General features: G+C 46.5%; 1 protein-coding gene across 3 annotated transcripts in view; it reads left to right on the top strand.

Moving 5' to 3' along the window:
• Nucleotides 1-21124, top strand: part of RPTOR (regulatory associated protein of MTOR complex 1) — a 525720-nt gene that overhangs the window by 472413 nt on the left and 32183 nt on the right. For 2 of the 3 annotated variants that reach the window (XM_054976818.1, XM_054976815.1), the window contains exon 29: nt 3223-3270. The exons of the other annotated variant lie outside the window; for it this stretch is intronic. In XM_054976818.1, coding sequence (XP_054832793.1) covers nt 3223-3270 — 48 coding nt within the window. The remainder of the gene's footprint in view (nt 1-3222; nt 3271-21124) is intronic. 3 annotated transcript variants of the gene reach the window in all.

Raw genomic sequence — 21124 nt, 5'->3', positions numbered from 1 at the left:
GAACAGCGGGAGCAGAGGACACTCCTAAGGAGTGAGCACAGGGCTTTTTTCCAGCTGGAACGTGGTGGAACGGAGTTCCGGAACCTCTTGAAAATGGTCACATGGCTGGTGGCCCCGCCCCCTGATCTCCAGACAGAGGGGAGTTTAGATTGCCCTCCGTGCTGAGGGCAATCTAAACTCCCCTCTGTCTGGAGATTAGGGGGTGGGGCCACCAGCCATGTGACCATTTTCTCGGAGGACAATGCACTGAGTTCCACAACCTCTTTTCCCAGAAAAAAAGCCCTGAGTGAGCAGGACCAGTTTGGGCAAGCTTCCTCATTTGTGAGGAGAAGACTAGAATCGTTTAAGAGGGCTAGAAAGAAGGAAAGCTTCTGTCCGAGTGTATGGTTCTCTTTCTGTAGCAGAACAATACGAGTGCCTCTGTAAAGGCAGCGGGGGCAGAAGTCTTCAGTGTTGCACTGACCATATATCACCGTAGCAAATAGCCTTTTTTCTTAGCATTGACAATTCCCTTTCTTGGCTTATATCTACCATCCAGAATCATTGTCTCGCTGGAGTGTAAGGCATACAGGAGTAAATGATCATTTTGACCATACTCTACATTTTGGACTTTTATGTGGCACTGAATCAGATGGAACCATGCTTATGAATTTTATGAGCTATCTCTGGTTCAGAGCTGACCGGATGTTGGTTTACTCACCATCTAACCCCTGTTGTCTGTAATGAAACACCGAAGGACAAATGCAGCCGCCACCAGATGCTCTGTGCACATTTTTCATCTTGAACCACCCTAGAGGGGCAAAAAGATGAACATCCGAATGCACCCCGAACTTGGTCCGTCATGGCATCTGTGTGTTTGTCTTTGCCATTTGTCTGCTGCTTTGATCTTGTCTGTTCCTCGTGTCATAAAAGATGATCAGGAACTAAGGTCGTCTTCTGGGGGGGTGGGCAGGTCTAGATTGACTTCCATGCTTGTTCATTTCTCTGCAAGTTTTTCTGCAGTGTTTTTCAAAGTAGAGGATCAAGTCTAAAGGCAACACCGACCTTGCACAATCTTACACCACAGTAGGCTGCAATCTAGGCGAGCTATTTTGCTATCATAGTTAGAGTGTTGGCTTAGATAACAGAGACCTGAGTTCAAATCCCCACTCAGCTGTGAAGCTTACTGGATGACCTGGAACCAGTCACTCTGTTGCAGCTAGGGTTGCCAGCTCCAGGCTAGAACATTCCTGGAGATTTGGGGGGTGGAGTCTGGGGAGGGCAGGATTTGCAGAAAGGAGGGACCTCAGCAGGGTTTAATGCCATAGAGTCCACCTTCCCAGGCAGCCATTTTCTCCAGGGGAACTGATCTCTGTCACCTGGTGATCAGTTGTAATTCCAGGAGATCTCCAGCCACCACCTGGAGGATGGGAACCCTAGTTGCAGCCTGACCTACTTCATGGGGGTTTTGTGAGGATAAATGAAGAAAAGGAGAGCCATGACTAGACTGCACCGTGAGGGTTCATGGACAGGAATGGCAGAATGAATCTTTCCCCAAGTTGCCTGCTATTTGTCCCAAAGCTCTTCTCTGATCATTCAGAGACACTTGCAAGCGAAATGAGCCATATAACGGGGGCTGCAGAGATAATGTGGAATCGCTGCACATTTGCCCTTTTGGTTGCTTCTGCTGAGGTGAGCCATGAACAGAAGAGGAGAAAGGGAGCAATTTTAGTCGATTCCTCCTCCCGGTGGAGTGTCTCTTGCTTTCAAGGCTCTCTGGATCCTCAGGGAGGAGTTTCGGGATAAACAGGAAGCGGCTTGGGGAAGGGCAAGATCCACTCCTCGGACACCTTCCATCAACCCTTCCATTGACTTCAACCTAGTGTATGTTATCCTGAGCTCCTTAAAAAATATAACGGGTATGTTAGGCACACTGCAATAGGATAAATGAAGAAAAGGAGAACCACGACCAGTCTGCACCATGAGGGTTCATGGACAGGAATGGCAGAATGAATCTTTCCCTCTTGCGGTGCCCGTAGTTGTTTCAAAAGGCCAGAGTTTGTTTGTGCGGATGGCATGCAGGAGTCCACATAGCCTGATTCTGCTAGGACACTTTAAGATGAACGGATTAGCAGAAAGCACAGAACAGGCTCCTGGCTAAACGGATACAAAGAGGACGTGTCCATTCCTGTCAGCATATTTGCCATTTTGTGTAATAATACTTTCTCCAAACAGATTTGTGAGATGCAAGTAGAGCAAGGAACAATCTTCCTGGGTCACATTGGCCCTACCTAGCCAAGTTTTCTGCCTGCCTGTGAGCCGTACTCGATGTTCCCAGTCTATGCAGCAAATCAACTTGTGCAAAGGGCCCCTGAATCGTATATCTGATTGGGGCTATGTGTTTCTATAAGTACTGCTTTCTTTTCTCAGAGATTTAAACAGGTGAGCTAGAATATGTGGAAGGGTCTTTGCAAGACCTGCCCAGGATAGGATGAGCTGGTTCACTTCCTCAAGTGCACGGTGTTCCGTGGGCAAACCAAGGGCAGCTAACCGCAGCATGTACTTGAACTGCCGTATCTTTATGGCTGTGATGCTGCTGCCGTCACCCTACCGCTCTTCTCTTTATCCTGCTTTCTTTCCGATGACTTCAAATGAATCCTCTTGTACCACTAATTTCCCCCACTTAAGCAGTTGTTTGAGCAGAGCCTCTGCAAATTGTCCTCCCTCTCCGACCAAGTGCTCATTAGCAAATCGTTGAAGTGTGCTGTGCTGAAGCCCGTTACATTGTTCCACTGCCAAGTTGGTGGCTCAGTGTGTGAGGCCCAAACAACACACACTTGCTGTTTTGTGTTTTATCTTTCTCTGAGCAGGTGTTTTATGTTGAGGGTCATTTAGAGCAGCCTTTTAATTTCTCACACTCCCTTGACGATGGAGACACCTTTTGCTCTAGGTCCAGGAGGAGGGGTCATTCTTAGAGAGAAAATTGCCAACAATATGGGGACAGGAGCAAAGAAAAGTGCCATCGTGTTTTCCTCCCGTGGTTAGTAGCTTCCTAGGGCGGCCGCTGTGTCCAAGCTACTTGTCTGCCTTTGTTCCTAAACGGAGACCTCTGCTGCTTCTCTCTTAACTGTGTTTTTTTCTGTTCCTTTTGGGTTGCCTTTTCTAATCCTTTTTAAGATTTGTTTTGCTTTGGCTGACCAACTTACCCTTAGCACCAACCCCTTAATCCCTGTCTTCTCACAGGTCTGGCCCGAAGGGTTTCAATCTATCTTGACAGAAGTAAACAGGGAGGTGAGTGCTCTCTTTCCTCTTACCTATGATCAACTTGGGAGGGGGTGGTTCTTCTAATTCATCTTTTTTGTAAAAAAAAATGCCATTCCTTCTGACGTCCACTGGGTCCTGTGCGTTCTTGGAAGGCGGCTTAGTTTCTCATGCCCTTCCTGTCCCACTCTTATATTGCCTGTCTATAATGAACAATGTAGACTTTTAAACTGTGGTATCTAATATCCTATCCAGATGGGTCTCTGTGTCTAATAGGGAAAAGATTATGGGAGGAGACGGCACATTTTTCTTTGTGTGTTGCTTCAGCTGCTTGTCCACAAAATGCAGATTTTTTTTCAAGATACACAGACATAGTGTTTTTATGAGAATGCTTTAAACAAGGATTGTAACAAGGCAACAATGCCTGGGGTCTGCATACAGCTTTCTCCCCCAACTCCCTCGACGTTCTTGCATATTTCAACAGGGTATTTTGGAATACTTGAATGTCACTTTTTAAAATCTGCCTATTCAATTTGTGTCAAGGATAACGCTGAATGAAAACGAACGCTAGGCACAGCCTTCCTATTGTAACCTGGAAAGTGGGTCTCCTCCTTTGTGTGTTAATCCGTGTATATTATGTAGCTCTCCAGAGTCAAGCTGCAGGAACCTGTGGTGGGTTGGGACTTGAAATCTTTTTCTGTTGCTTCCGCCTTTGAGATGGGGACAGATGGCTGACACAACAGGACATTGTGTGTGTGGTATGTGTCAGAAAGCTGATGTAATCTTCTTAGGTGCTTTATGAATTATTAATACTCACTAGTTGGTAAGGTCTGGAATGTGTCTGCAATGATTACCCGAACAAAAGGAGTCGTGTGTTTGTGATTCGGGCTTCTTTTAACCCGGGGCCTTTATACTTCTGATTACTGGGAGGCAGTGGGAAAGGAACGCGCAAAATGAGTTCATTGCTATTGTTAGCATCCTAACTCTTCATTCTCAAGGAAGCGGCTGGCTAACAGACAAAGCTGAAATTAGACAGGTTGGAGGGGTTTCCTGTTTGATACGTTGAGCATCAGAGCAAGCTTAATGCAGCCAGAATGGAGAATCGATAGTGATAATGCTCAGGCAAAAACTGTCAGGAATGCTCAGAGAGAGAGAGCTCTAATTCAGTGCCGATGTGGCACACTTGTTGAATTCCATGGAACTCTTCAAGTCTCTATCCCCATTTAAAGAAACAGGTTCTCCAAGTGGCTTTGCCCATTACACAAGCGCATCTCATTTTCCACTGTATGTTGTGCAAAGCTGTAGCCATTCATTTGAAGTTGAGTAAGACCATTGATCCATCCAGCTCAGTTACTCGGATCGGTGGCTAGTGGCTACTCTCCAAGGCCTGAGAAAGATTAAGGCCTTTCTTGGTACCTGCTACCCGAAGTTCGTTAACTGGATTTGTCAGGGATTGAACCTGGAACCTTCTGTTTACAAAACATATCCTCTACCACTGAACCCATGTGGTGACTAGACATGTGCTTAATTGCCAAATATGCCATCTCTATCAGATACTTTGGTGTCAAGTGCACCTGCTCTGTTAGTACAGCACTTGTTCCAGCCAAATTATTTAAAATATATTTTTATTTCCAAAAAATGTTTCAGGATGTATTCTATATTGACAATTAACTTAATTCAAAATGGGCTGTGCCTAATACAGGTTCAGCCCAGTTTCTACCTACTTGGTGGACTAGAGCTAAGGCCATTGTGGAATTTCAAGGAAGGGAATGGAGGCTAAGAAACAGCATGCAGCTTTAAAGAACATAGATATAAGCTACATTTCAGACTTTTGTGTTTTGCTGGCATGCTGATATTTGGAAGACTTTAGCAAACGTGACACAGTCCGCTGTGTCCTAAACTCTAAGCAGCCCTTCTGTACCTCAAAATCAAATCAGCCCTATTGACTCAACTAGATATCTAAAATGCTGGCCATAGCCCCTTTAAGTGGCTATAATCCACCCAGTTTTAGTCTCACTTCTGGTAGTTCTCCTGGGAATCTGTCCGGATATATTTTAGTATTTGTGGACTTGAAGGAGCTAGGGCATTCTAAGTAGAGTGTGTACTTGTTTATTAACTACTAAAAAAGCAAAGCCATAAAGTCTTAATTGTAATTGTCATTATTATAATGAAAGTTCATAGGTTAACTAACAACATTCATTAATATTTGTTGTTCTGGCATCTGACTTCTGGTTTAAATAGTTCGAGTAGACTTCAGATTCAGAAGGGAGGGTGGAGGAACTAAAAAAAAAAAAAGGAACGCAATAGGGAAATTTTCCAGTCAGCAGAGTAAGACAGCTTCCACGCAAAGCTGTGAAAATGCACCACTACAGCAGCAAATGGAGCAGGATAGGCATCCACATATTCCCATCGCCACCGCACCAGCTGCTACTATTGCCCTCCGCCCTGTTCCTCCGCCTTTTCTTCACGGCATTCATGCTTCAGGCATGACAGCAATTCCAGCCCCCGCCGCCCCCGCCCTTTTATCTGTTTAGAAAAATGTTATGCCACCTCTCCAGGGAACCTGCATGAGGCAGCTTACAAAAGAAAACATAGCAAAGACATTAAATATTAAAAGTTATTAATTAAAATCCAGAATTAAAATAGAATAAAATATTGATACAAATACAGAATTTTTCTTTCCCTGCCAAACTGTGCTGTAACGTCACAGCGTAGCTCAGCGGGGACAGGAAAAAAAGTCCTTTCAAAGGCTGAAAAGAATGGGAGGAAATGTCAATTGTGGAACCGAGCTCTGCCCTGTAAAGGCTCCTTCCCTTTTAATGGATGCTCTGCCTGTAGCCGCCCCACACTTTGACCTTTGAGCTGGATTAATCATCATCATCATCAGGGCTTTTTTTCTGGGAAAAGAGGTGGTGGAACTCAGTGGGTTGTCCTCTGAGAAAATGGTCACATGGCTGGTGGCCCCACCCCCTGATCTCCAGACAGAGGGGAGTTTAGATTGCCTTCCGCGAACTCAGTTCCACTGCGTTCCGCGAACTCCGTTCCACCGCGTTCCCGCTGAAAAAAAGCCCTGATCATCATCTGCACTTATATAGTGCTCTTCTAGACAGATTAGTGCCTCACCTAGAGCGGTGAACTAGTTAGAGTTATTATCCCCACAATGCTGCTGGGGAGCTGGGGCTGAGAGGAGTGGCTTACCCAAGGCCACCTACTGAGCTCATGGCAGTAGTGAGATTCGAACCAGTAGAGTATTGATTTGCAACCAAACCACTTGACCACTGTGCTACAGCAGCTTATTTTTAATCCTGCTCCAAGGGGAATAATATGGGGATCCAGACAAGTTATGGATCATGATGTCATCTAGATGCTCCTAACTATGGTGCAGGTTTCCTGCTGCTTGTGTGGGGGGGGCGGGGGCGGGGAACAGGTTTTGCAACATGAGAAACATTTTTGGTAAGTCTTTCTTTCCACCCAGTGTGTTACCACCAAACATATTATCTTGGGGAGGGCGTTCTTGATTCTGTGTAGGAAACATTCCCTCCAGTCAGCCTCACTGCCTGAGCCAGTTCTGTTTTTTTGAGAGTGCATGTTTTCACGTTCTTTCTGGTGTTTTGCGGATTGCTTAGCTGCTGTGTGACTGAACTCTGTGAGAGAAAGTGTGATTGATTTGCCTTTTTTACTAGTGAAGAAGAGAGGTGCTGCTAGTGTGGGGTTTCCTCCTATTTCCTCTCCCTTTAGCATTGGTTTAAATGAGGGCTCATTTCGTGGGGGAACGCGCTGGAACGCAGTTCCGGCAGTTCCCCAAAGAGGTCACATGCCAGGTGGCCCCGCCCACCTGACTCTCGGCCATTTTGGGCTGTTTCGTCATGGATTGGGGGCCAAAACGGCCCGGATCAGGCCTCTGACGGGTGGTGGATCACTCGACTGTTCAGCTGCAGCCCAGTCCTGACCGTTTTGGGCCCCTTTTTGGCCATTTTCATCCTTTTTTTGCCATTTTGGGCCCAATTTCGGCCCTGAATGGCCAGGATTGGGTCCAAAACAGCCAGGATAGGTGATGTCAGGGGGTGTGGCATATGCAAATCATTTATGCCAATGACACACTTCCGGTGACGGCAAGGGGTGTGACATATGCTAATGAGTTATGCTAATGAGTTCCTCCAGCTCTTTTTCTACGAAATGACCGCTGGTTTAAATGGAAATCTGCCGGTGATGCCACTTCTGAACTCTGTCCACAGGTCTGTTGTGTCATTGAGTATGTCACTGATTATTTGCAATCTTCAGAACTACACTGTATACTTGAGTGTTATTCACACTAACCAAATGCATGCTGAGTCAGTAGTCATTCCCTTTCTGTGTATGTATGTATGCATTAAAGTCTACATGCAGATCAACTCATTTCTGCCAAGAATTATTCTAAGGCAGTTGCTCTCATTCTCTGAATAGTGACCAAGAGACTGGGAGCTGTACCTAAATGTTCTGCCATCCCTAGCTACTTTACTTGGGGCGCCAAACACTTCCCTCTGCTTATTTCTTTGAGGCACTAAATGCAAGCCACGTTGCTCACTGCGTAACTTGGGGCTTCAGAGGCCTTGTTGCCCTGGTCACCAACACTGTCTGCCTCACAAGGGTGCCAGATAGCTGCTTTTGCCTGTTCTTCTTCCAGCAAGATTCTTAATTTTCTATTAAAATGGTTACTTTCTCCTATCTTCCTGAAAGTTGGCAGGTGCGATTCCCTGATTAAGGAGTACAAGCTAGAAATCTTAAACCAAATGGGATAGAAGTAATGCTTCAGCCAGAAATGTGTTTGCCATTGAAGCAACTGAAAAATTAATAATGTAATAACAAAGCAAATAACATTTTTTGAAATTAAAAAAGTCTGGGGGACTGGATGACTTCAATTTAACACTTCTTAAAGAAAGCAATACTTAGAATCTGATTTTTGATGTAATAAATATCTAATTTTAAGAAGTTCAGAGGTGGTCAGGAGTTTTCCCCTTAGTTAACTAAAATCTGTTAACTAGAATCTGATCTTATATTTTTCAGTGATAAGGGGTGGAAAGGGCACAGGGTAGAGAACAGAAATACAGCTGTATTCAAAAGTAATTCAAACCATGATCTGTCATTACAGGAATGATTCTTGGAAGTCTTTGGATTCATATGCTGCTCAGAAATTGAAGGCATCCTGGTTAAACAAAACAAAACAAAACACCAGTTTGTCTTAACATCTGAACTGAAGAAAAACAACAAACTAGTTTGTTCTCTTACCTATAAACCAGGATTCTGAAGTTTGTAAATAAGAGGACAAACCACAGTTAGCCATTTTGTCTGATTCAGCTATCAAAGTCAACTAGCTTGCTGGAATCCTCAAAGCTTCAGTCTCTGAGTTGTGTGTGAGGGGAGGAAGCGGGAGAAGTGCACCCAAGTTCTCCAGCTCATTTCTGAAATGACAAACCGTGATTTTCTCTTACGTCTGAGAATCTCTCTACGGAAGACATCTTACACAGGGACGCTCAAGTGCCTTCCTTTCTGTGTGGTCTTATATTCAAGTGAGCTCTGTCTCCCTATGCATGTGTATCCACAATGGGAGAACAAGTGTAAGATATTTCACTTGGGCATTCCCATGTAAGATGTCTTGTGTAGAGACACTCTGAGTGCAGCCTCAGAGAAATGGGGAGCTGGGTTATGGTTTATTTTGCAGAGTAAATGCTGTAAAATGGAAACTTGTTAAATTTTAAATTGAAAAGACAGTATTAGAATTTCATTCATTTGAATGTATAGCAGCCCTGTTTGAGAGAGGAAAGGTAATTCCTGGAAGGAACTGTAATCACGGAGCATTTGCGCTCTAGAGAAACCGACATCAAAACCTGAACAAAACAGTCCTGAAAGGGGGTCTGACAAGGAAATGGGTTTTTTTTTAATGAAGTTGTGAATCCGAAAGCCTGCTTGTCTCTAGGACTGACATCTGTTGTGCCTCTGTAGTCAAGACAAAGAGCTATGCCTTAAGAAAGGCCAGATCTTTTATGCAAATAAAGTAATTAGGGGATCTGCAGCTCTATTTTGAGGCCCTTTGGTTTGTTAAATTGAGCTTCCCTGTGTCCTAGATATTCTTCTTTTGTCGTGTGCTACTGTGGGCGATGCTTGGCACAGGAGGAGTGTCACTTGGAGGTGCGTTTTTAGGAATTAATGAAAAATGAGGTAATTCAGCCTTCCCACTGCTGCCTGGAAATTAAAACAAGGACATGCCTCATTCATCAGCCAGGAAGATGCATATATAAAAACATCAACTACCTGTCTCTGGGATGCCCGTGTGTTGTGGCTCACACATACATTTATTTACAAATCGAAATACCAGTTAGACACTGACTGCATTCTACTAATGGCTTACAAAAAAAAAGTCTACCAAGAGTATATGTACTTGAGATACAACTGCTTGTGATGCCAGGTACTTTACTGAAATGGATGCAGGGAACTATTCCGTCGAGGTGCATCTCTAACTTTAGAGCACAGTCATTAGAATTTCCTATACAGCAGTCTCTTTCTTGAAGAACTGCTAGTCCTTGTGTGCAGAATAGGGTTGCCAGCTCCAAGTTGGGAAATTCCTGGAGATCTGGGGAGTGAAACCTGGAGAAAGTAGGGTTTGAAGAGCGAAAGGACCTGGCATGGCATAATTCCATAGAATCCACCCTCCAAAATAGCCATTTTCTCCAGGTGAACTGATCTCTGTGGCCTGGAGACCAGTTGTAATGCCGGGAGATCTCCAGCCACTACCTGGAGGCTGGCAACCCTAGTGCAGAAGTTAAGCTGAATTATTTTTAAAAGTACCGTTCTGCAGAGGTCCTGTATGTCCGTTCCAATCCAACCCCCTAATCCCATTTTTGAGAGAGATAATCATTCTAGCGATACCTTGAAAGCCTACATCATTATGGGGCTCAGGGGCTGTGAAAATTCTGCTGTTTCTTTGGGGGACTTCATTACCAAATCTCGTCACAGGCATGCAGAGGCAACAGTTTTGTGCAGCCCCTGTGCCCTCTTGAAACTGATGCAAACAAGCCATAAGTTACTTAAAAATTAGAAATGCTAATCTTTTGAGCTGCCCGTTCCTCTGCTTGGCCAACTGCCAGTATTGGGTGCACCATTTCCACCTCAGTTTTCTCTGCACCAAACAGTACATAGTATGAGCCCCAAAATATTAGTTAGCTCCACGGGACCAGAGTATTAAAGAATGGTAATTAGTTCACCTTTGTCTTATCCCAGTAGGGTTGCCAACCTCCAGATGGTGGCTGGAGATCTCCTGGAATTACAACTGATCTCCAGGCCACAGAGATCAGTTCCCCTGGAGAAAATGGCTGCTTTGGAGGGTGGATTGTATGGCATTATGCCATTCTGAGGCCCCTCCCCAAACCCTGCCCTCTCCAGGCTCCACCCCCAAAATCTCCAGGAAGTTCGCAACCTGGACCTGGCAACCCTACATCCCAGACACAGACCAACATCAGGTAAATAAACTAAGATTCATTTACAGAGCACCTCATCCTCCACTGCATTAAAGTTTTAGATTATTCACACTGTAATGTGTCACATGCAACTAGTAATGAGAAATGAGAAATATTGTGGCAGAACTAACCAGATGGCTTGAGTAAGTGAGCTCAAGCCACAGACAGCAGAAAGAACGGCAAATAAAATCCAAAAGCCAAAATTGATAGCCGACTGGACCTGAGTAAAGCTCATTATTCCCGCATAGAACAATCTCATTTTTTTGCTACTCATCTATTGCTCATCCCCAATTTCCTTTTTCCTGTTATGACTATGTGAATCCAGCAATGCGCAAGTGGAAATATGAACAGGCTTAGTAAAGTTTGGCTTGTGCCGTATGTTGTGCAACACCTAACACTTTCCCCTTTATACATTATCCGATCCGATTCAAACCACACAGTCGCGTCCGACCCTCGGCTACTCCGTAGATCGTCCCCCTCCAGGCCTTTCTGTCCTATAGCGCGTCGAGAGAGATCTGCAGAGTCTCGCAGTGAAGTTTTTACAGGGTAGTTCACCATTGCTTTCCCCAGCCCAACACACTTAGCCGTATGACAGCCACGGATGGTAAGTCATACGTTGCCACCCCCTTGGCACTTTGAGCCGGTGCGGGATAAGGGGGTTATACATTATAGTGCCTAGAAATTAGTTACACAAGATCTTGCCCAAGTTGAAACTCTGGTGGGAAGTAAGTTTTACTTAGCTTGCGCAGCTACCGCAGTCTTGTGTTTCTGGTTATACAAAAGCTCTAGATCAAGCATAAATTTTGTGCTGGATCCATCCCAATATACAGTACTCCTCAAGAGCAAACTACTTCTGTAGCACTTCAAGGAAACGATCTTCATATAATACTTTTAAAAAACATTTCAGTTTAGAATGTGGCAGGGCATTGCTGAGATGGGAGGAGGGGAGCTTAGCTGGTGCTCGCTTCTTTGTGGAAGGTCTGCCAGAATGTTTGCATATCTGAGCTGGAAGTATGTTCAGCACGTAGCAAAGTAAAATGATAATTAAAAATAGTCTGATCATGGAAGCAGGCAAGAATGTTAATTGGCTTGGGATGTCACAAGCCGTATCCAGTCTGTAACTGTGATGCTCATGCAACCACACAAAGCTGACAGTGGCGATACATGCACTAGCTAGAGAGACAACATTCCATTTGTAGCCCTACCAATCTTGCTGGCTAAGTGCAACATCCTTGCAACAGAAAGCAGTAGTTTGAAGAAGATAGTCCCTGTTGCAAACAACAACATATTGCCTGCAACATTTATTTCATGCAAAAATAATTTGGCTGTCAAAGATTTTGGAGAACCATCATTCTCATCCCCTGGCAAGCTGTGGAAAGGTTTTATTTGCTTTTTTTAATTAAAAAGAAATCAAGAGTTGGCAACATTATCTCTCGTTCTCAAGATACAAGGAATTTGAGATGTAAACAAGAGCCAATAATGTTATAATATTTCCCTCTTTGAAAAATATGAGAAGCCTCAGGCCTGCTTTAATAAACATCAGCTTGCCCTGAAGAGGATAAAACACAAACTGCTTTTCTCTTAATTGTGCAGAATTTTATCACTATTAGCATTTCACAGCCTTCTATACATTTATGCAATTATGAACGACATAAATTTCTATACAGAGGAATGCTACCATTTCCAGTTCTTTTAGCTATTCATGTCTCATGGATGAGTTTGGAAAAGACACCATTGCATAAATATCACACAGGTTCCTCGTCTGCTGCAATTCCTGGAGGATGGGATGGATGCTATGTCAACCTGGTTTTCAACACATGGGCACCCTCTGGTGGTGAGAGGTGCCTGTGTAGCAGTGGGTTGAGGGTATCCTGTATTTCTCACCATCCAGAGGCCAAAGGCCACTCCTCTCCCACAACTTCATAGAGCAAGTGTTCACTTATCACTCCGTTAAATGGGTGGTTTGGAATTATGAGTAGACATGGGCACGAACAGAAAAAAAACCCCAAACATGGTGTTCGTTGTTCGTTGCCATCCACGAACAACAAACACTAACGAACATGATCCAGTTATGAACATGTTCGTTGTTAGTTGTTTGTGGGGGCCAGCAGGCTCTGCTCCAGCCATCAAGATCCCTACCGCACCACTCCCAGAAACCCTACCTGAGCAGGCAGCAGGAAATGTACCAATAATAAATAATAGCTTGGCCCCAGAGCCTGGCAGCAGCCCTGGAACTTGAAGGGGTAGATCCCTACCGCACCACTCCCAGAAACCCTACCTGAGCAGGCAGCAGGAAAGGTACCAATAATAAATAATAGTTTGGCCCCAGAGCCTGGCAGCAGCCCTGGAATTTGAAGGGGTAGATCCCTACCGCACCACTCCCAGAAACCCTACCTGAGCAGGCAGCAGGAAAGGTACCAATAATAAATAATAATTTGGCCCCAGAGCCTGGCAGCAGCCCTGGAACCTGAAGAGGTAGATCCCTATCCCACCGCACAAAGACAATTCAAGCTCCTGTCTCTCTAACAGTCGCTGCTTGTCAGCTGTTGTTCAATGGCTGAAAGCAAACAAATTGAAATTGAACCCAGACAAGACGGAAGTGATGCTGGTTGGAAAAGCAGAGATCTAGAAGTACATTGTGCTTCTGACCTTTGATGGGTTCCAGTTGACCCTGGCTTACTCAGTTAAAAGCCTAGGGGGTATATTAGATCCAGCACCGCTGCTAGAGACACAAGTAAAGGCAGCAGCAAAAAAGGTCTTCTCGCAACTTAGACTAGCCTGGAAGACAGGGGCTATAGACTAGTCTGCTAATGTAGATACATTCCTACTGGGTAATTTGGTGTTGCTGAAGATGTCATGTTAATTGCTTATGCTTTCATTCAGAAAGGCTTCATTTAGGTGTTCGGCTTTCTGCTAGTTTTCAGATTTGTGACTACCATACCCTCTACTGTATCACTTGCAGTATGTAATCCGCCTTGGATTTCAGTGACAAAGGCAGATGATAAACAAACAACAACAATAATAATAATATTAATGGAATTCAGTCTAGTCACAATTGCTTGGGATGAATCTTAGTTGTTGTGGTCCTCTGAAATGTTATGACCAGGAGATAGGGACTTTTCAGTAGCAGTGCCTTCTTTTTGGAATTCCTTCCCCGTTGCTCTTTGCCTGGTTCCTCTGTAGCCGGTTCACTTAGATATTCTATTGATTTTCTGTTGCTATCTAAATTTTGTGTGAGATGTTGATTTTCATCCAACTAGAGGTACTGATTTTGTTGTTTGCTGTTATAAATTGTTATATTTTTAAATGATCTTTATCATGATTTCACTATTGATTTTGACCTGTTTCTGTAAGCCACCTTGAAAGCCTTTTCTGAGATTAATTGTGTGCAGGGCTTTTTTTTCTGGGAAAAGAGGTGGTGGAACTCAGTGGGTTGCCCTCAGAGAAAATGGTCACATGGCTGGTGGCCCCACCCCCTGATCTCCAGACAGAGAGGAGTTGAGATTGCTCTTCACGCCGCCAAGCGGCGCGGAGGTCAATCTCAACTCCCCTCTGTCTGGAGATCAGGGGGTGGGGCAACCAGCCATGTGACCATTTTCAAGCAGTTCCGGAACTCCGTTCCCCCGCGTTCCCCCTGAAAAAAAGCCCTGATTGTGCAGTATAAATCATTAAAGTGGTACTTGTTAAATATGATGGTTGAAGAAGGCAACAAAAGGCAACAACACATGAGGCATCTGTGACAATGAATGTGTTGCTGCAAATTTGGTCAGATATCTACCAACATAAATCAGAAGCTAAGCTAACAACTGCAGCTACCCAATTGTCTTCAAGGTATCTCTATACTGAGCACATTACAGCAGTCAGTCTTAGAGGTTTATAAAAGCATGGGGATCAGCACGGCGAGATGGCTCTTCTCTGAAAAATCTTTAGAATAAATGCAATTGGTCACAGGCATTCCTAGCAATTGCTGCTAATCAAGTCATCCAAAAGTGAGATGAGGGAGGGAGGTCTAAGAGCATCCCCAGACTTGCTCGAGGAGGAAGCACTAACCCATTTATCTGGCAGCCTAGTTTCCTCTAGGGTGTTGGGATTGTGCACCAACATCAACTCCATCATGTATGGACATCATTTTAGCTTGCCTCCAGACCCCAAGTAGCACAAAGGCAACCCTCTTTGCACTTGTGCAAGAAGGAAACGCATTGCCCATGTGCGATATGCCGATTATGATGCAGCGGAAATCATGTAAGATCCTTGACTTGAAATATAAGTTCATGGGACTGAAACATTGGAAGCTTTAGCAGTGCTTCTGAGAGTGCTGCCTGCTTACGATGAAACGGCAGCATCCATTTCAAGCCCGCTGGGTTTATCTTGTCATACGGACCATAAACAAGATGACGAACGCAAAAAGCTTATCATCTAAACCGCTGCCGCGTGGCTTGCTCTGAATTGCTAGCACCCCTCAGAGTTGCCAAAGAAGCTGACGAAACAATCAATTTGGATGCCCAGATGAAGATGTGAGCCATCCGTTTACCTGCCGTTCTTTCCCTTTCGCCTTTTTGCATCGCCTGCAGTGGGATAAAAGCTGTCAGTTAGTTAGTCCACTGATTCAGTAGGACTTAGCAACATTCAAAGTTGACCTGGTTATTTAATGTGCTCTTCAAGGAGAGAGGACGGGGAGATAATGAGAAGAATGTCTGCAATGCATATAGCTTTATCACCCTCCTTCCCTTCAGAGCACAAGCATCAGCTTGGAAAAAGGCAGTTTTGCCACCATTGCTTTGTTACCCTGCCAAAAGCCCCACAACGTTCATCTTTGCAGTCACGGTTACTGCTGTATGACTGCACTGCAGTTAGCATTTAGAAAGCCTTTGAAGTCTTGATATTACAGTTCTGAGAGCCAGAAAAAAGCAAGTGGCTGTACTTGATTTGACTGATTAGAAAACTGGGCTTTGTACAGGGGAGGGAAGATTTCCATGGCCTGTTACAGAAGTCCAGTGTTTGGTTATTCTTATAAAAGGCCCTTGAGTGCAGGAGCGTTCCTGTGCTCCGCAGCGCCTCAAAACGGGCCCGATCCGTGCCGAAACGGACCCATTTTGGGGCGCTGCAGAACACAGGAGCACTCCTGCGCTCTGCAGCTGCTGAAAACAGGCCCGGTTTGCTGTGGATCAGGGCCGTTTTGAGTGCTGCAGAGCGCAGGAGCGCTCCTGCACTCCACAGCAGCCCCAATCTGGGCCAAAAAGGGCCTGATCCCGGCAGCTGCAGTGCATGGAAACGTGCCGCGCCGCAGGGGAGTGCGCAAGGAAGATGCGAGCGCCCCCGCTGCTCAGGTACTGGGGGTCTGGGATCCCTAACCCTTGTGGAAGTGAGAAGGAAATTATATGGAATAACTGACTTTGTTGTACACAAGAAACGCCTGCAACCCCTCTCCTGTTCCAAAGCTTTTTGACTTCATGATCTAACCTTCCTATAAAGTTCAGGTGTAAAAGCCAGCCAAAATTCAACAGCCCTACGATTTTGTTGATTATAACCAAGAGAATATGATTGTAAATGCAGCTTTTCCAAGCCTGGAATATTTTTCTTCACTGTCCGTCTTCTGTGCAGCCCCACATGGGACTGCGCCTGCGCAGGCCTGCCGACCGGATTTTTCTTTACTAGTCAACGTGCACTAGGGGGCGCACGTCCGATCCAATGCGCATGCGCGGCAGTTTCCCTCCCGAGCGACATTGGGCGACGTCGCCCCCTTTCCCCTCAGTTTCTTCTTTGCCGCCGACCGGTTAGCAGCTAGCTGTCCGCTGTGAAGAAGTTACTTTCTGTGAGGAGATCGTTATTCTGAGGAGAGATGGCTGACAAAGCTTTGTTTAAGCATTGTTCTACGTGTTCCACGAAGATGACGAAGACGGATGGCCATTCCGTTTGTTTGGAGTGTTTAGGAGAAGGTCATATCGTGGAGAAATGTGAGCATTGCCGGCGTTTTACACCTAAAGCCAGGGCTGAGAGGGCTAATAGATTGAACGCCCTACTTTGGAGAAGAGCTATGAAGGCTTCTGGGGTCCCGGGTACTCCTCAGAAAGGGCTATCGCCGGTTAGCGGTACGGGTGAGACATAGATGCCCGAAAAATCCGCTCGCAGCTCCATCTCCACTCCGCGCTCCCGCTCGCCGGGTCGGCCCCGTCAAGCGCCGGTTCCGGCTTCGGATCCGAACAACACCAAACTCGGATCCGCCTCGGATCGCGGGAGGCTGTTGGAGTCGGATCCTACTCGGAAGCATCGACATCGATCCAGGTCGCCTTCCAGATCGGAACCATCTTCTTCGACTCCGAGACCGCAGAAGAGGACGTCTTCGGTTCCGAAGATCCCGGCTGGGTCGGTTCCGGAGCCATTGGATCCGATGCCCCAACCGTTGTCGGTTCCATCGACTAAGCCAGTTCCGAATCCTTCAGACCAGCTAACGTCTTCGGATCCGAGCCCTCCGAGTCGTGATGGTAGCCGTGCCCCACCGGCTCCGACGTGCAAAAAGGCTAAAAAGAAGTCGAAATATACGCAATCGGCTTCGGCCCAAACTGATGAGGTCTTGTGGGAGAGACCTGCGACTCCATCTCCGCACCTGTCTCCTCCCTCTCCCCATTCGGAATCCGGTGGGGATGGTAATCTGCCTGATGCTCCGCCTCTTCATTCCCGTTCCTGGAGACACTGTGGGCCCGTCAGTGGAGAAGAACCTCCTTATCGTTCACCATGGAGAGGCTTTGAGGGAGACGGCTCCCTCTATGAGAGATCGCACCGCTCGTATTCCCCATCCTTCACCAGAGATTATTGGGGTGATGTAAGGAGTGATGCCTCTCGTTATGGGTCCCCTGGCCAGGGGTCACCTTATCAGCATGGCGATCCTTATCAGGAGCCGAGTCCTAGTCCTCCATCTGACCCGTTACCAGAGGACATTGTTATCGGGACTGGTCGTATCTCACCGACGGATGATTATCGGCTTTACACGGAACAAATGGTCCGTATGGCCCGCTCCCTGGACATCGATATCTCGGCGGTTGATCCGAAACCGAAGGATAAGATCCTTCAATATGTCCAGTCTGGGAATCCGCAGACCATCTCGTTCCCGTTTACTGAAGGCTTGGTGGACATCATCAACACCATTTGTGAGAAACCGGCGACAGTTTACCCCACGTCCCGGAAGCTGGAAGCATTATATAAGACCAGGGATGATGTCTGTACATATCTGTTTGCTCATCCACCTCCCTCTTCCCTCGTTACGGAAGAGATGCAGCTCTGTCCTCGCCAGGGTTCCCACGTGGTGCCCACTGACAAGGAAAGCAGGAAGCTAGACTCTCTGGGCAAGAAGTTGTACTCGTCTGCGGCCCTTACACTGAAAATTTCCAATTATTCGGCCATTATGGGGGCTTATCAAATCTTCTTATGGAACCGTATGGCAGTCTTCATGGAGAAGCTCCCTGCTGATCAGAAGGTCTTGGCCAAGGTTGTGCTGGATGAAGCGCTTCGATTGTCCCGACAACAAATCAATGCGGGGCATGATACTGTGGACACTTCCGCACGGGCGTTGGCATCCTCCGTTGTTCTACAAAGGCACTCCTGGCTCCGCACTACGGCACTCCCAATGGAGACGCGTAACAAAGTGGAGAACCTGCCTTTTGAAGGCCAATCCCTTTTTTCCGCCAGAACGGATGAGTATCTTTCGCAGAAGCGTAAAGACCGGCTGACGGCCCGTTCCTACGGGATCCTTCCCCCCAAGCAGTTCACCGATAACCGCTACCAGTACCGCTCGTTCCAAGGCTACCGTGGTCGGCAACAAAGATACCAGCCGTATCCACGTTATGGGTCCTACAGACCTTCCCAACCACCTGCGAATGCCTTTCAGCGCAGAAGGCCTAATTACCGCCCCAGGCGCACGCATCAGGGCTCTGATGCCAAAGAGTCAGCAACTCAACCCAAGCAGTTCTGACTAGGAGTGGAACAATCCGTTGTTTTTGGAAGCAGATTGGCTAGTTTTGCCTCTGCTTGGGCGGAAATTACCCGTGATAGTTGGGTTCTCAACGTTATAGCTGTTGGTTATAAAATTCAATTTGATGTTTACCCTGTGTTGTCTCTTCCTGATTATGCAGTACACTCCTTTTCTGATAAATTACAGACGGAGGTTGTAGAGCTTCTGCATAAAGGAGCGGTACAGGAGGTGCTTTCACAGGACTCCTCCTGGGGGTTCTATTCTAGGATGTTCCTGATAGACAAGAAGGATGGTGGCGTCCGGCCTATCTTAGATTTAAGAGAATTGAATAAATTCGTTCTCGTTAAGCGGTTCAGGATGCTTACTTTAAATACAGTTCTCCAATTAATGCCGGAGGGCATGTGGTTCGCGGTTCTGGACCTCAGGGACGCGTACTTTCACATCGCCATCCATCCTGACCATAGGAAGTACCTTAGGTTCCTGTGTAATGACAAGATCTACCACTACCAGGTGCTCCCGTTCGGCCTCTCATCGGCCCCCCGAGTCTTTACGAAATGTATGGCCGTGGTGGTGGCGTATTTGAGGGAACAAGGGTGTACCATCTATCCCTACCTTGATGATTGGCTGTTAGCGGCTCCCTCTGTCGATGCTCTACGGGCTCAAATTGAAATTGCCCTCAGTACCTGTTTCCGATTGGGGCTGCTGGTCAACTTAAAAAAGTCTAACCTTACCCCATCCAGGAGGATACTGTTTATTGGTATGGAACTGGATGGCGTGGTAAATAAGGGTTTTCTACCTAGGGACCGTGCATTAAAAATTGGGAGACTGGTGAACCTCTTCTTGAGGTGTAGGTTTCAGTCAGTCACATCTATACAGAAGCTGCTCGGCCTTATGGCTTCTTCTACGGCAGTTACCCCTATGGCCCGGTTGCACATGCGACCTCTCCAGTTATGGTTCCTTTCTGTTCACGATTTTGAACATGGGTCCCAGAACAAACGGTATTCCATTCCCAGGGGGGTCCTTCGCTCATTACAATGGTGGCTTAGTGAAGCTAATCTTTTACGTGGTGTGGGTTTTGGTTCGGTCCACACTGATATTACCATTTCGACCGACGCTTCCACGATAGGATGGGGGGCCCAGTGTGGGTCCCTTAGGGCACGTGGGGTCTGGTCAGAACAGGATAAGAGTGATCATATTAACCTGCTAGAACTGAGAGCGGTACGTTATGCCCTTATTGCCTTTTTAGACACGCTACACCAGAAATCAGTTCAGGTGCTCACAGACAATTGCACTACAATGTTCTACCTGAACAAGCAAGGGGGCACTACCTCCAGGGTACTCTGTGACGAGGCCAGTCGAATTTGGACCTGGGCCGTGGAGAGGGACATATTCCTGCATGCGGTCCATATCCCTGGCACCACGAATGTGATCGCGGACAAACTGAGTCGAATGCGGTCCGAAAATTACGAGTGGACTATAGCAGACTCCTACCTGAATTCCATCTTTTTGGACTGGGGGTGTCCGGATGTCGACCTTTTTGCCTCAGAGGCCAACAAGAAGGCTCTGCAGTTTTGTTCCAGGGGAGGTCTCGGTCACCGCTCCCTAGGGGACACGTTCCAGATACGCTGGACAGGGCACCTGTTTTATGCCTTTCCTCCCTTCCCCCTATTAGCTCGAGTGGTCAGCAAGGTTCAGAGGGATGGGCCTCACATGATTCTGGTAGCTCCCTTTTGGCCCAGACAGGCGTGGTTCCAGCATATCATGCAGCTGTCCCAAGGGTCATACCGTCGGTTCCCTCTGAACCCAGACCTTCTGTCCGACAACGGAGTGTGGTATCACGACCTACCCAAACTCAGCCTCACGGCTTGGCACATTCAGGGGCAGGGGGGATGTCTGACAGAGTAGCTGAAATCTTACTCAATGCACGTAGGGACACCACTCGAAGGTCGTATTCAGCTAAATGGAAACGTTTTGAGGCCTGGGCTACTGACGTTGGCCTGAATGCTTGGGATTGCCAGTTGTTTTCTGTTTTTGAGTTCCTCCTGTCTCTAAAGGACGGGGGACTCTCTAATTCCTCTATTAAAGTTTATTTGGCTGCAATTTCAGCATTCCACCCTAAGATAGATGGGAAGACGGTGTTCTCCCATAGTTTGTCAAAGTCTTTTTTGAAGGGGTTATATAACATGTATCCACAGGTGAAAGATATTGTTCCCCAGTGGTCACTACAGGTGGTGCTCACTGGGCTTATGAAATCGCCCTTTGAACCGCTGGCTACTTGTGACTTGAAGTGGTTATGTTGGAAAGTGACCTTTTTGGTTGCCATCACTTCTGCCCGTAGGGTTAGCGAATTGGCGGCCCTGAGATGTGACCCGCCCTTCTTGAAGGTCCATCAAAATAAAGTGGTCTTGAGACCCGACCTTCATTTTAG

This window comes from Eublepharis macularius, chromosome 4 (genome assembly GCF_028583425.1).
Source record: "Eublepharis macularius isolate TG4126 chromosome 4, MPM_Emac_v1.0, whole genome shotgun sequence".
NCBI lineage: Eukaryota > Metazoa > Chordata > Lepidosauria > Squamata > Eublepharidae > Eublepharis > Eublepharis macularius.
The sequence above is the reverse complement of the archived record's forward strand: the minus strand, read 5'-3'. Positions and strand labels throughout refer to the sequence as shown.